Source organism: Penicillium cataractarum, assembly GCF_028827025.1.
Source record: "Penicillium cataractarum strain IBT 29864 chromosome Unknown utg000005l, whole genome shotgun sequence".
NCBI classification, from domain to species: Eukaryota; Fungi; Ascomycota; class Eurotiomycetes; order Eurotiales; family Aspergillaceae; genus Penicillium; species Penicillium cataractarum.
In genome coordinates, this window is record NW_026622741.1 from 2,182,096 (window position 1) to 2,197,301 (window position 15,206).

The 15,206-nt window shown below is 49.4% G+C and overlaps 7 protein-coding genes across 7 annotated transcripts; 5 read left to right on the forward strand and 2 right to left on the reverse strand.

Moving 5' to 3' along the window:
• Positions 1 to 1,573: 1,573 nt before the first annotated feature.
• On the forward strand, positions 1,574 to 2,519 carry N7496_006468 (uncharacterized protein; the record flags this gene model as incomplete). The annotated part of the gene is made up of 2 exons (XM_056699397.1): positions 1,574 to 1,712; positions 1,795 to 2,519. The coding sequence occupies 2 exons, from the start codon at positions 1,574 to 1,576 to the stop codon at positions 2,517 to 2,519; spliced, it is 864 nt and encodes a 287-aa protein (XP_056554810.1).
• Positions 2,520 to 2,901: 382 nt separating this feature from the next.
• On the forward strand, positions 2,902 to 4,860 carry N7496_006469 (uncharacterized protein; the record flags this gene model as incomplete). The annotated part of the gene is made up of 1 exon (XM_056699398.1): positions 2,902 to 4,860. The coding sequence occupies one exon, from the start codon at positions 2,902 to 2,904 to the stop codon at positions 4,858 to 4,860; it is 1,959 nt and encodes a 652-aa protein (XP_056554811.1).
• A 17-nt stretch (positions 4,861 to 4,877) lies between these two features.
• Positions 4,878 to 6,468, forward strand: N7496_006470 (S8 family peptidase; the record flags this gene model as incomplete). Its single annotated transcript, XM_056699399.1, has 2 exons — positions 4,878 to 5,108; positions 5,185 to 6,468. 2 exons carry the CDS (start codon positions 4,878 to 4,880, stop codon positions 6,466 to 6,468), a joined length of 1,515 nt encoding a protein of 504 aa, XP_056554812.1.
• A 465-nt stretch (positions 6,469 to 6,933) lies between these two features.
• On the reverse strand, positions 6,934 to 8,722 carry N7496_006471 (uncharacterized protein; the record flags this gene model as incomplete). Its single annotated transcript, XM_056699400.1, has 8 exons — positions 6,934 to 6,978; positions 7,033 to 7,274; positions 7,327 to 7,584; positions 7,659 to 7,796; positions 7,848 to 8,101; positions 8,151 to 8,460; positions 8,523 to 8,591; positions 8,647 to 8,722. The coding sequence occupies 8 exons, from the start codon at positions 8,720 to 8,722 to the stop codon at positions 6,934 to 6,936; spliced, it is 1,392 nt and encodes a 463-aa protein (XP_056554813.1).
• Positions 8,723 to 10,570: 1,848 nt separating this feature from the next.
• N7496_006472 (sodium:calcium antiporter) lies at positions 10,571 to 11,721 on the reverse strand (the record flags this gene model as incomplete). Its single annotated transcript, XM_056699401.1, has 2 exons — positions 10,571 to 11,497; positions 11,554 to 11,721. 2 exons carry the CDS (start codon positions 11,719 to 11,721, stop codon positions 10,571 to 10,573), a joined length of 1,095 nt encoding a protein of 364 aa, XP_056554814.1.
• An 858-nt stretch (positions 11,722 to 12,579) lies between these two features.
• N7496_006473 (Clr5 domain-containing protein) lies at positions 12,580 to 13,176 on the forward strand (the record flags this gene model as incomplete). The annotated part of the gene is made up of 1 exon (XM_056699402.1): positions 12,580 to 13,176. The coding sequence occupies one exon, from the start codon at positions 12,580 to 12,582 to the stop codon at positions 13,174 to 13,176; it is 597 nt and encodes a 198-aa protein (XP_056554815.1).
• Positions 13,177 to 13,209: 33 nt separating this feature from the next.
• On the forward strand, positions 13,210 to 14,613 carry N7496_006474 (Tm-1-like ATP-binding domain-containing protein; the record flags this gene model as incomplete). The annotated part of the gene is made up of 1 exon (XM_056699403.1): positions 13,210 to 14,613. One exon carries the CDS (start codon positions 13,210 to 13,212, stop codon positions 14,611 to 14,613), a length of 1,404 nt encoding a protein of 467 aa, XP_056554816.1.
• Positions 14,614 to 15,206: the final 593 nt, after the last annotated feature.

The window sequence follows — 15,206 nt, forward strand, 5'->3', positions numbered from 1 at the left end:
TTCCAACACGCAGATGATCTAATTGGATGATCCTGACAGCGTGAATACACCCCGGCCATTTTTCCCCGGCGTATAAGCTGAATACCCTAGATCTCATGGTAATCTTGGAGTTGATGAAAGCGCTAGTGGACGCGTGGATGTTTCGCACCAGACGCGTGATGGTAGAGATGGTGAGCAGTGAGCTCCATTCCTCAGTCTGCTTTTCGAGCAGGAAAGTGAAGAGCTTTGTTTGGAATGTCTCAAAGTTGGAGCTTCGTTGTGGGCACCCGCAAAAGATCTTTGGAATAGGAGTTAGAATCTATTCGAACCACTCGGTTCTCGTCATGGAGCATGGAATCGTACCGTGGCTGCGGTGTCATGGAAGATATCCTTGTATTTTTCTCTGCTTCTGGATGCGAGTGCCAGCGCCTGCGCATCGAGTCTCAGTCAGATGAATTCTATCGTGTCTTGGTTACCCGGGTGGGCGAAAGGAAAACATGATAATACATTTTTGAGCACAATAGCTCCGAGATCATAGGCTACGAATATGATGGCTTGTCGGCCTTCCTGAACACATGTCAGCGGTGCAAATTTTGGGATGCTGCTAAATGTCTTTGTTTATTTACCGTAGAAGATTGCTTTCTAATGGATTTAAGGTCCGCAAGTAACTGAATCTCTGCCGGCCGCGTATTCCCTCTAAGCAGGGTGCGCATTGGCACGCAACACAGATAATCTCGTTTCTCCATAGAAAGATTCTCGATACCGAGAGTTTCCAAGGAAAGCATTTGATCCGTCGGCCAAAGTGCTGATATATGTACAACACTGTCGTAGAAAACAGCATCTAATTAGCGCGCTGACCAGGTGAACTGAAGCTGTATGATAGACCGACTCAACATGGGGACCGCGATCAAATTCGTAGTCATCAGCGGCGTCCCAGTGATTCCTAAGCTGCAGAGACAGCAGTTCCTGGTTGGCCATCATGACATCTGTGTCTGCTCCAATTTCTTCGCCGTCGTCTTTCTGCCCCTCGGTCACCCCTGAATCGGACATGATGGGAGACCGCGAGCCCACCCTGGCTCTGCCTATTGGGATGGAAGGTAATTTGCTGGGATTCCGAGATGGATATTTGCTAGAATACTGCAAGAAAGGAGTTCCACGAGTATTCCCTAGATGCTGGTAGTGGTGGGCTCACTCCAGATTACGCGCTCACAACAACCCCCCCAATCTTTCAGCCCCCACCTCATCCTTTAGCCTCCCTGTGCTCATGCATACGCAACGTCTTCGTGACAATAATCCCGAGCAGCAAGTACCCTGCATGCTTGGACACGTCACCCACTCTCAGCCAGTCAGCAAGCCAGCCAGCGCCACTTGAAATCGACTTACAAGAACGAATACTGCTTTTCTCCCGTACGGGTAACCCACTTAAATGAGGGGCATTGAATTGAGACAGAGGTGCAAGCAATCATGATGTATGGAGTATATATTGAAGATACAACAAGGCCCTATTGCCCTTCACCATTTAGAATTCGTGGCTCTCATTTCCGTGGAATTATTCAAATCAATATTACGAAGTCAAAAGGCACACAACCATCCCATGGACCACTACAATGATTGGGAGTTGTGGCTGAGCGATGAGGAAACACCAAGCGGACAAGAGGAAATCGATGCCGGCCAGGGCACCGATCCAACATTCTTCAAGCTTGAGTTGAACCCGGAAGAAGGACGGCCTGGAGGTAAGTTTGTTCAAGTTCCTGTCTCTTGCTCTACATTTCGGTCATATTGGGGCTGACAGGTATTGACCCCCACCTTCCTCAGGATTCAAGGTCCGGAATCCTCCCGGCGTGAAACAGCGCAAGGAAACATCAATGTTCCATTCAGGTTCCAGGAAGAGACCTGCATTTCACGTGCAGTCTGTTGCTCGTGCCATCATCCACGGCACACTCGCGCGCGGATCCGCTCAGAGAGCGACTTTGTTAGTCTACGACTTCCAGTTCTTATCGTATCGAGGGACCCGTATCAAAGATGCTAGCATTTGCTTTGACTTCCTTCCCAGTGCGGGGAGTCCTCCGGGAAGTGGTCCTTCCGTCAAGAAGGTCGGACCCGACGAGCGGTATAGCATGATGGAATCGACACAGCTCGAAAGCCTGAAGAAGACAGCGAAATTCGGGATAAGTGCAGGAACTGTTGTCTCCCCTAATGGTGAGGTTGGAATCGAGAGGTCTGTGGAGAAAACGGTCACTTTCGCGGCTGAAATCACAGGTAGTCGTCCATTCGATGAGTGGGGGAACTATTTTCAAGCCCAGTGGGCGCTACAGGAGAACCCCTCGCAGGCGAATGGCATTGTCTCTCGTCTGCGTACATGTGTTCTGCTAACGCGCGAGAATGACAATGACTTTGACTGTGTCCCATATATCCGGATTACCCCTAACCTGACTACACGGCTAGTGTCATTAGGAAGTGTGCGATCTCGTGACGAGGCCATTCCTTTCGACCCTAGCTATGAACCGTACAATGACCTTGAGGGGGGGAGAACCTATTGATCTGTGGGACCTGGGATCGGTGGATATGACCAAGCTGTGGGATTTTACCTTTTGGACGAGCTACGGGAAAGCCGTCAAGCAGAGGCTCTAAGCCAGGAAGGCTTTACCAGGATTGGAAAGTGCCTTGTACCTTAGCTTCTGTTCTTGCTTGATTGCTTTGAAATAATCAGTATCCATCGTTCTGTTGACCGGGCCAATCATAACCAATAAGCAAAGAGCTAATATGCATGCATCTGCAACTACGCACGCTCCTCGTCACATTTGCCCACGCGGGTTACGGGCGGCTGAGGTGGGGTCCAATTGAATTGGAGTAGCACGTCAAGCCCTAACTCATCTTCTTCCTCTCCTCCATGTTTCAGTTTGCAAGATGGGAGATCCAACTATGAGCCTCTCGTACCCAGTACGAGTGGCAGGTGTGATGGGCTATCCAAATGATCATTACTCAGAATATGTCGACGAGCTACCAGAGCAGGACCTCTATGACGAAAATCCCGATGACCCCGGCGTATCTACTCTGCATGAGCCCGAGAGCCCGGAAAATAATCAAGAGCGAGAAGAGAGCGAGTTACGCCAGAAAGATCTTTACGACCGATGCAGCTACATCCTCGGTCAGTTGGAAAAGGGACAACGGCGATGGAGTGACGAGAAGGATGAGAATCAAAGCGCTACTCTCCTTGAGCCCTACAAAAAGGCGATCCTCATAGAGACGGATGAACGTGATCGCGAACATCCATCGCTGCTCCATGCACTGGCTCGGAGATGGAACCAGTACCATACTGAAAACCCGATCGTCCGAAAAGCCATCATCTATATTATTGAGAAAGCACCTAAGAATGGGGTGAAGGAAGCTCCTATCTGGCTCCAGGCCGTTTCGCATGGTCACCTCGAATTCATCAAATTCATCAAGCAGCATTGCCCCGCCCATTTGCCGGAAATTCTGGCTATGCAGGACGACAAAGGCCAGAATTTCTTCCATCATCTATTTTATCTGGCCATCCGCGACAACACAAATCAGCAAAGGAAGGAAACCTTAGACCGAGCTAAGGAGTACTTTCCCCATGCGACCGCGCAGATTCTAGCCGCGCAAGATAAAGAGGACAACAACACACCAATCCACTATGCGCTACATCCGCAACAATGCCTGGGCCGTGGACAGGAATATGTCAAGTTAGCCAAGGAAATGGTCCAACGAGCTGACAAATTGATGGAACGAGGCGCTGAATTCAATAGGCTTGGTCAGTCACCTTATCAGTATTGCCTTGTTCATTCGGCCCAAAGAAAGATGAAGATGAATCCACCGAAACCCCCCATCACGGCACCAAATGATCCCATCCAGGATGTGAAGAGGTTAAATTCCAATTTAGCGGAGGAAACCAAATCACGCCCGACCACTGTGGCGGCCAACGTCAAGGCCCCTCTAGGAGGCGCCAAAATCCCTAGTACTCCGCCTATGCCCATGGCCTCAATCCCCGGGGCTACCATATCCAGGAATTCTATGTCGGTGGACTCAAATACCGTGGAATCCATGCTTGTGACTTCTACTTCCAATGCCTCCGTACCCAGGGCCCCTATGGCGCCCCCTGTGCCCCCTGACCGTGGTCGCTCTCGTGCAGTGGTAGAAGGAGGTCGGCAAGGAAGCAGGCCTCAGAGCGTAGATCAACATCTCCTTCCCCATACCCCAGGGACTGGTCTGCGACGAGCACCTACCAACCCTTCTTTGGTAGTATCGGTGCCAGGGAATGTTGGTCTGTTGATGCGTCAAGGAGTCGCCGAGGCTAAGAGCCAGAATCGAAAAGACCCCGAGCAGTCGATGAACCACCTACTTCTTTATCTACACCTGCACTATATTCGACAGCGCCCGGACTTGATTGCGCGGGAGCTAATATATGGCAAGCATGCCTGTGAGCGCAATCTCTATTTTGACGCCATCAGTCTTGAGGACAAAGAGCCAAGCCAAATCGTCGATCTAATCTCACGACTGTCAATCGGAGGATTCGACAAAATTCTGTCATATGTTCGCATTCCCACCACCAAGATGAGTGCGCCAGCACAGCAGGCTCCGAAAAAAGAACTTAAGAGCTATGTCAAGCGGACGGCAGGCACAGTGCAGGGGCCGATTTTTGGAGAAAACCCAAACCCGGGGCGACAGTCCTTAGTTTCTGTCTTCGACGAGCTTTATGAGGCTGGCGTGCGGAGGATCATCCGCCTCTATGTTGACGACATGGTACCTCCACACCACTCAGATGCAGCGATTGAGCGCGCCATTTCTGGGAGAGACTCTCTAGGGCTAGAAAAGCCCCGCAAGGAGACAGGATGTCGGATCATGGTAGAGACATGGTGAGTGAAATCCCCGAATCAATGGCTGACCCATTCGCTGACATCCTCGGGCATGGCTTCAGGGATTGGCAGAGGCCTGACCTCGGCATTGATGTAATCCGCCAGGCTGCACCCGATGTTCAGCACTTGATTCTGTACTGGTCCGGAAACCAAGCCGTCTTGCGCGGGTGGGCTTCTGAGGAGGGGATCCCACGTCTCTGTACTCCGGCAGACAAGTCTGAGTTGAAGACCGTAACAATCCAAGCAGCTCCTGTAAGTCTTCTCTGTCTATTTACCCAATACCCAGTCAACGCGGGTCCTTGACAGCTGATATGACGGATGTGAGTAGGGACTGGAGTCAACTGAACGGATGAGACGATCTTTTGCCGCCTTCACCCGCAGCATTGAGCAGCGCATCAAGGACAAGTCAGCACGGCCAACCATCATACCAGAGTTTCAAACATCGGGACTTCGCTGTTGGCCATTATCCTCCATGGGAAATGGCGGCTACCTTGGCGGTGAGGGACCCTTGGAGGTGGTACATCGCGACAAGTGGATGGAGGCCATGGACCGATTCCGCGGTGCCCTTCAACGAGTTCACGACAGTCTTCCAGAAATGCATCGCCGGCCAGAAAGGGTCAAAGTGGCGTTAATAGATGATGGAGTGCGACTAGACAAGCTCTCCGTGTACTTTGGCCAGATGGTCGAAGCCTCGGGCCTAAGCTACTATCCTCGCGGAAAACACACAGAGGAACCCTGGCATAACTCGACCCACGGGCACGGAACGGTAATGGCCAACATGATAGCACGCATCAACCCGTGGGTATCGCTGTGTGTAATGCGCGTGCATGACATCCCCTCGAGGGATGGGAATCGCATGATCACTCCTCGAAGTGCCGCAATGGCTATCCGGGCTGCAATTGGGCGCAAAGTCAACATCATTTCCATGTCTTGGACTATCTTAGCCAAGAGCAAAGATAATGCGTCTGGTATTCATTCCAGTGATGATACAGGAAAATCTGAAGAAGATCCCGACCTTGAGGATCTAAGGGCCGCCATCGGAGAGGCAGTCGAGGCAAAGATTCTCATCTTCTGTTCAGCCAACGACGACATCAGTTTGAAAGTAACGGACTTCCTGCCTTACCAGAAGGCCCCTAAATACATATTCCGCATTGGGGCAGCAGATCAACACGGAAAACCAGATAATGTCTCGGAGGACTTCAAAGCAATGAACTTCTACCTCCCAGGAAATAAGGTGGCCGAGACCGAAAACCCAAACGCCACAACACCGATCTCGTATCATACTGGGGCATCCGTGTCCACGGCGCTGGCAGCCGGAATGGCGTCATTGATAATATACTGTGCCACCCTCGGGAAGGTATACTACGATTCGATCGGCAACAAGCAACGTGCCGAAGAGTTCGCCCGGAAGCGGGACGGGCTCAAAGAGCGGAATCATATGGAGACTGCCTTTCAAAGCATCAAGTTCCCTGGGTGGATTGGACCGAAATTCCCGCCTGTTTGGGGATTATTTGGGGATGCGACTGCTTCAATAGCCGGGACTGAAGAAGATAGAGTCAGGCTGGAGGCGTTGACAACCCTAGTACATACACTATCCTCAGGTATCCGGTAGACGATACTGAAGTAGCTTATCGATTCTTGTAATTTAGATTATCAATAATCATCATAGCATAGATACTATGAATGGGATGAACTCACTGCTTAATATCCCGTTTTCGTTCATTCGTGGTCATTATTTCTTTGAAATCCGTTTCCCACGATGGTGGCAGCTTGCCCTTGCGATTCAAGGGCGGATTTCACCAGTCCTCCTAAATGGACCACAACGGTCGATATGATATCCAGTTTCCTACTTAACTTGTGGTGAAATTGCGGTTTCTTTCTGATCGCGAACAGTAGATAGGCTTTTGTGGATGCATTTTGAATTATTTCATTTAATCTCAAGTCTTCTCTCTACGTAGAAAGCAGAGATTCACTCATACTAATGAATAGAGGTTACCCCATACTAACATTTCACTTCTCAAATTTGTGTTCAAACCGCTTCCTTCCCCGGAGCGGTTGTTCAGTTTCATCCATTTCCTCAGAAGGACGGGTTGGCATTCTCAAGCAGCTGCTCGAAATAGGCCTACAAAGTGTTAGCAAGAGAATAAATATGATAATTACAGCAATTCAAACTTACCTGGAACCAAGTTCCGGCTTCAGGGGCAGGCTGCAAGGCATCGCTGTATCCACAGTGTGCGTCATATCGTGGGGATGTGGTGTTCGATGTACCGTCACATTCTCCACCAGGCTTGACCCAAACGAATGCATCTTGAAGAGAATCCCCAGTATCGGTCGTAGGGCGGACACCGAATCCAGTACCAATGACATTGCACCAATCACCCCAGGCATTTTGCTTGGTTGGCTGAACACCATTGCGAGCTATTCAAACGTTAGAAACATATAGGACTGAGAATTCGAGAATATGACTCACAAGTATCGGTAATGAAGTGAGCAGAGAAGCCTGCAGACTCAAGCAGAGGGGCGATGGCATTGACATAGAGCTTCTCGTCGCAGTTGGAGTCTCCCGATGTGTAGGATGGGCAGGGGCTGATTGTCCAGGCATTGTAGTTGGCAACATTAGTGGCCAATCCGCGGACCGCGGCAGGAGACGAAGCGTTCTTGTATACGTTGGCGAAGAGAGTCGCAGCAGGCTGGAGGTTAGCTGACCAGCCCAGCCAGCCGGCGTGTCCTAGATATACCAAGTCAACTCATGATCTCGGGAATAGGGAGGCAAATAGAAAGGTCCCAGAAGGGGTATCATACCAGCATCAATGTACATGGCCACGTTGGACAAGTTGAGCTGGATCAATGCATAGTTGACGCATTCGAGGTAAGCACTCTCAGCATTGGCACATTTAGCAACATTCAAATTGGTAACAAGGTTAGCGAGACTGTCGGGCTCTGGTGAAAGTTAGTATGGCGAGGGTATACATCATGGCTTAGGATACCAACCAATAACCAAAATAGTCTGAACATCAGAGTACTTGAGAATCTGAGCTCTGATTGCGTCAATGTACGCTTTGTAGTTCGCAACTCCGTTATCGGCGATTGAGTACTCGCCGTTGCTAGCAAGAGCGGCGCAATCACGGTCTGGCAAGTCATAAACCACGAAAATACCAGCAATCGGCGGGCTAGCACCGGCCTTGTTCTTGGCCTGAATGTCGGCAAGATAGGTTCCCATGGTAGGAACCTTGGCCGCGGTATCGCTATTAAAAGTTCAGTAGATGCGCATATAGGAGCAGCAGTAAGACCTACAGCCAGACGAAAGATGGAACTTCAGCAACTGCACTAGCCTTGGCCGCGAGAGAGCTTGTCAAGGATGGGATTGCCAAGGAATAGACCTCGGAGGAGTAGTAAGGGTTTGCATAGAGCTGATAGCCGCTGAAAGGATTGCCACTATTGGTAACCGTAGCGGCTGTAGTTGTGCTGGTGGTGGTGGTTGACCCCTTAGTCGTACTAGTGGCAGAGGTAGTGGAAGTAGAAGTGACCATAGTAGTCTTGGAGGTTGTAGTTGCGCTGGTGGTTGTGGTTACTGCCGCCGTGGCAGGGATACACTGGGCATAGTCTTTAGGTGCGATCAATCAGTATCACTGTTATGGGGCGAAAGATAGGAACCCAAATACATACAGGCGTTCTGAGTGCTGCATGTTGCTGATGCTGTGCAAACTGTTGATCCTACATATCCACTACCGCCACCTAGAGAAATGGTGAGCCTGTCTTTCCTCAAAACTTCACAATATCCCTAGCTTACATTGCCCCCAGAGAGATTGCTGGGCATAGGCGATATTAGTGAGGAGGAAAACCACCAGACCCGATGTGCGCTGCATGTTGACTGAGGTTTCAGTGTTCCTAGGTTAGCTTGACGGTTCTAGAATGCAGGTTTAAGAGGTTCATGGCGGATTCTCGTTGAAATATATACTTCTGCGACATATGTTGCGACGGGAATGACACCCGCTCTTCCGATGATGCTAAACTTGAAGGCTACAATAGCCACGGACTCATATCTCAAAACGACGCGGACGTGGAGAGTCTGCAGGCTAGCTGATTTCAGAGTAATCTGAAAAAGATGAAATGCAGTACTACATACATTAAAGTAGACGTCTGGATAAATTGTCTACCATGATTTAAGCCTATTTTTCTGTTTCAAAACGTGCATCATCATCCGGCAACACGAACTAGACTACTACCGACAGCCCAATAGGTGTAAGTTCCCCCAGGATCATCAGGGGGTCGGCCAGTATAGATCACGCCTTATACAGCACGGGGAGCTCGAAAGCGGTAAGCGTGTGTTGGACACGAGAACCTGCATTCTTCACTCGGCTGCAAGGTAAGGAAGGTTCTTTGAACCATTTGCGGGGACGAAGGTCTTATCGGTAATTCTATAGCGTCAGGCCAAGGCGCACTACAGGCTTTTTACAATCCGGTAGCCATTTTACATTTGACCTGGCTACATAGCCTAATGATCCGGGTATTATTTTCTGAGGGTCAATGGTCCCGACGATAGTAATTCTGCTTTCATGATTCAACTGCTAAGATTATTGGGCGTTATTGGGAGGAGCAAGTAGTAAATATGAAATAACTTTAGGCGTTTCATGTAGTAAGCCACATGGTCCATATAAAGCAAGCCATGCCATACAAATGGTTGTGGCAGTAAATTAGGGCCACTCAAGGGATACCTTTCGTGCGGACTGTGCCACTGGCATGTGTTCTTCCATCAACTATGACGGACGTTCCTGGGAAGGCTATTCAAGTCATTCACTGGCATTTAAGGCACAATCTGCAAGTAAGTAATGGCTAAACTTAATGAGATGTGATAGTTAAAGCCGGTATACCATCCGGCTGGGGTGACCTTAATCTCCGTAGAAAGTGCGGGCATCGCGCTGACTGGCCGATGCATTTCTGCAGGTGGCACAGGGCGGACCGCCTCCCGACAAAAGATGACGGTCAACAATGGAGAATCTCCAATGTAGGGTAAGTAACATTGCTTGAACTCTAATTTCTCGAATAAACTCGAATAAGAAATGATGAAATTCCCTAGCCGCCAATCTTGTCGTTCCATCCAGGGCTTACTGAAATTGAAGCGGAGATGATGCCGGTAGTCAATGTGACCTCGCTAGTGAGAACTGTCCGTCCCTAATTAATCGGGCTTAGGCTTCTTTGCGGGGGATCACACCGTCCTATTAGCGTCAATCTCGTCGCTCTCGTACTCCTTGCCGGTGAAAAAAAGACAAGAGCTTAGAGGCAATAAAACTTCAAATAAGAAGAGATTGGTGATAGATATATGTTGTTGGTGGACAATACTTGGCAAACCTCCAGGATAAAGTGTGAAATGTTGCAAATCACGGCAAGTAGGAACTTGTGATCGTATGAAGAAGACTTCACCCCCACAAATTACAGTAGTGGGGTAGTGATGCATCAGCACAGGCAGCCAGGTGATGCAGGGTCTCATGAACCGAGGATGCCGACCGTGAGGAATGCGAGAGAGTATGGGGCAGATCCGTGCGTCTGCGGCCGTGGTCAGGAAGGCGGAGAAATCGATGAATTCTAGAAAGATAAAGTATCATGAAGAATACCGTCTGAGTTTTGGGTACTCCATAAGAAGGAGAGTTAGAGAGTCTCTTTATAGGTTTCTCGTATCATACAGCATATCCTCTCGATCTGAATATCTCGAGCATTTAACGTTTGTACACCGTAAACTCGAGAACTATGAACGCAATGTACGCAGCGAGAAGCACCAGCCCGGCAATGCGACTGGATCCAAGAAAGACGATAGCAGTCAAGCCCAACGCAGATACCCAAACAGTCGCTAGTTCGAAAAGAACAAAGTTATCTGCACGGTTGACCGGTATTCCGGTAACGGCGACAACTCCGATGCAGATCGTTAGCAGGAATATGTTACTCCCTGCCGTAGTCGCAACAACGATGCCGCCTTGGCCTCTGGAGCCGCTAAGCACCGAGATAAACTTTTCTGGAAGAGTGGTTGCAAAGGCAATTACCGTCAAACCAAAGACGGTGCCTGACAGCTGCAAAGACTGGGTAAGAGCACCCGCGCTATGGGCAATGATGTAACCAGATAGCGAGAGTGCGAGTAACCCGAAAAGAAGCTGGCAGAGATGGTAAAAGAGTGAGCGTCTGGGCTTCACACTATGTTCACCCTGCTCTAAAGCTGTGGTGGCCAAGAGTGGCGAGTTCTCTGAAATGGACGTTCGGCTATTGTGACCAGCCGCATGATCGTTACTGGTAATAGGTAGATCATCGTCACTGTCGCTGTCGCTATCACTGTCTGAAATTTGAGGAGCCTCGGTGACGCCTTTGTAGATGGCATACCCAATAGACAGGATGTAAACCGCGAAGCCCGCGATGAGAAGCCCGCCAGTCACTTTGTTCAGTTGATTGAAGATTGCCAAGACCACAAAGAGTGTGGTGATGAAGAGAAGGAGCGCCGAGTATATCTTTGCGCTCTTATCAAATTCCATATGTCCTGGGTGGAAGAGAATGCCCAATGAGAAGGCGCCCAGGATGTTGGAAATGGCAGATCCAACCACATTGCCCAGGGCGAGAGGGCTGTGGCCTTGGAGAATGGCGGCGACAACGACGGCAAGCTTGGTACACGCGTCAGCATCGAGCTAGAAATGCTCATCAATAGAAAGACTCATACCTCTTCATATTCAGCGCCGGCAGTTAAAAGTGCGATTAGAGTTGGCGAAATCCCCAACCGTTGTCCCACGATAACCGTGTGGTCGAGGAATTTGTCTGCCCCGTAGTCGAGGACGAAAACACCCGCGATCAAGGTTGCAGTATTAAAGCAGATGCTGTCCCAGTCCATGATCGGATTTTGTACACAGAATACAGCGGGGGTGTCAATTCTTCAAGAGCGTTGTACATCAAAAGAGGTTGAAGCTGCTGCCTTGATCATCGGTAAAGCTGGTCACATGACACCTGGTTAAGCAACAAACAACTGGAATTAGAGTTTTAAGGTTATTGATTGGGTCATTTCTCTCATGAATTAGATATGGAGGGTATTTACCGCCACCGTTTCTCACATGGATGCTGCTATGTTTAGTGTTGACAAGATTAGGATGTAAAGGGGCTTCCCTCGTTAATTATACCTCGCGGATTGCCCAAAATAGTACGTATGGGAAATATGATACAGCTCTATATATTTCGACTAAACTACGAGATTCTTGTCATAGGTGAACAACCGGCACCCACCTTTCTAGGCAGTGCCCAGGTGGGTTTTCGAGTTTAACCCGTAATCTTTATGTGAGTTTTTAATCAATCTATTAGCCAACTAAGTATAATTTGAGAATGGATTCATTACGTTTTTGGTGAATCTCCATCCCCCGGGGGGAGCTACATGGTAAACCACGGCAGAAAGTGACATGCTTGAGAACCATTTCACTGTCTCGGGGGCTTGATCGAAGGTTGGGAGCAATTGGTGAAGTTTTAACTGCTAGACCTGTAAACAAGGGGTTAAATCATAAAAACACCCTTAATAGGAAGTTGGAGGGTTACTTCTTCCCCCTCTACCTAGGTGCCAGGTGCCGCAGCTATCCGATTACGTAATTATGCACATTGACCGCTGGGGGCTGGAAGTCACCTCCAGTCAGTCCCACTCTTTATTCCATCACGATTATCCAAAAAACTATCCTACACTCTGTCATCTACCTCTCAGGCACACGGTATGCCAGCTCATATCAATATAGACGCTCATAAGGACTATGTCCTCAGTCTTTACGCGGACAAAACCTCGCTCCCGGACATATGTCAGGCTCTGCAAGAACAACATGGCGTCGCGATTACAGCTAAAACACTCCGTCGCCGAATCGACGATTGGGGGGTCAAGGGGGGAAAATCAGCGTATCGCACTTTGAAGGATGATAACCTCCGCGAGCGCGTCAGGAAGCTCGTCCTGGAAGACAAGCTTCCTACGAAAGTACGCTCTCCTATTGCACGTGATTGTGACAGTTGTTGTGAGATGCTAATTGATATTGAACAGAAAGTTCTTGAAGTCCTCGCAGAAGAAGGATATAATATGTCTGATACCACGCTGCGCAGGATGCGCAAAGATCTGGGTATCGTCCTTCGGAATGACGACCCTGTGAAATTGGCGCGGCACCGCGATCGAATGCGCCATCGTCGTCAACTTGAGATTGCCCTAGATGGTCAACTTCCCGCAAGGTATAGCATAGCGGCCACCGTGCCAACCCCACCCCCGCGCTTTCCTGATCTTCGTCGATTCAGTTCGATTCACCTTGATATCTTGTTTCAATCTAACTGATTTATCAGACTGGTTAACCACCCATCCGTCAAAATGCCGCCAACTATACCGACAATTCTCTTGCTGGGTACATGTGACACCAAACTATCAGAACTACTCTTTACAAAGTCTCGAATCGAGAAACACACCCTCTGCCAAGTCCAAATAATGGATATAGGCCGGAATCCAGTCACCCACGATAAGATCACCTTCCCCCAAGAAATCTACAGCAGCTATTTTACATCTCTCAAGCGACCGACGGTGGAAATTAAGACTCTTGATCGCACAGAGTATATCGATACTCTGGCCCCATACGCCGCCTCTTTCGTGTCGCATCTTTTCACGGAAAAGAAAGTCCATGCAATCCTGGGGATAGGCGGATCCTGTGGTACGGCGCTGGCTACGCAGGTTATGCGTGATGCTTTACCAGTTGGGGTTCCCAAGTTGATGGTCTCCACGATGGCATCGGGTGATGTTGGACCGTATATCGGGGAAACTGATATCACAATGATGTATAGCGTTGTGGACATCGCAGGTCGGAATCGATTATTGGAGAGGGTATTGGGGAATGCGGCTGGTGCTATTGCAGGCATGGCAAGGGCGTACTTTGAGGATGTTGCCTCCAAGTCAAACCAAGTCCTAGCCGTTACTGAGGCACAAACAGGATCCGGACAGAACCAGACCCAAACACAAACAGCACCACAATCACAGATACAGAAAGACCCCATACGCATTGGAATCACCATGTTCGGCGTAACAACACCAGCAGCCACCGCAGCCCGCGAACACCTCGAAACGATCCTCCCAGGATGCGAAGTCTACGTCTTCCACGCCACCGGCTCCGGCGGCAAAGCCATGGAACGACTAATATCCGAAGACCAACTCGACGCCGTACTCGACCTAACAACAACCGAAATCGCCGACGAAGTAGTCGGCGGCGTCCTCAGCGCGGGACCAACCCGGCTATGCGCCGCCACAAAAAAGAACATCCCCCGCGTGCTAAGCCTCGGAGCCTGCGACATCGTCAACTTCGGAACCCCGGACTCCGTGCCGTCTATTTTCGCCCACGCGGGGGGCCAACAGAAACGAGTCTTCCACCCACATAATTCGACGGTCACGCTTATGCGGACTACGAAGGAGGAATGTATTCGGATTGCGAAGGTGATTGCGACGAATTTGTTAGAGGGGAATGCGGGGTGGGAGAGTAATTGTCGGACGAAAGTGATTTTGCCGCTGGGGGGTTTGAGTTTGTTGGATACGCCGCAGAATTCGTTTTGGGATCCTTTGGCGGATAGGGCGTTGTTTGCTACGCTGGAGGATGAGTTGAGGGGAAGTGAGATATTGGTTGTGAGGGATGCGAGGCCGATTAATGATCCTGGGTTTGCGGTTGCTGCTGCTGATATGCTGTGTGGATTGATTCGGCAGCATCGGGGTGAGCGGGGTAGTAGTGCCGAGTAAGTATCTATAATGATAGATGTACTGAGATAATAGGTTGTGCTATGAGACACAGCCATATCCTTGAAAGCAGTCCACAGGGGAGAGATGCAATTTAGGGCTATGAAGCTATACAAGACATTCCTCGAAAAAGTCTCATTTTGCTACCCGAGGAGGTGCATTTCAAACTCAACGGATATTAGGTCACAAGAGAAGGAAGATAAAGTTGTGCAGCAGGTGTTAAACCTAGGGATAAAACTTGGAATACCCTCGAGCAAGGGGGTTTCCACCATAGGACTACGACGTCCGACGAGACTTGTCTCGCTAGTCTTACTATGTCATTCCCTTTATAGAAAGAATATGCCCACTTTCTAAAAAAAATCTACAAAAAGCCCACAATATGCAGAGCAAATTTCGCGCCCGGCGTCATTATGTTTTTAAAACTGTGCATCTACACAGACATCCAAACCAACAGCCACAAACCCCCCAGAACGGTGTCCGGAAAGGCCAAAGACCAGGCCAGAGCCAGCACAGAGATAAGGTATCAAGTTAAAGAATAGAATAGTTAGAAAAAGGAAATTCCCATCCGTACGCAGTGTTGAATGCAAGACCAGTCC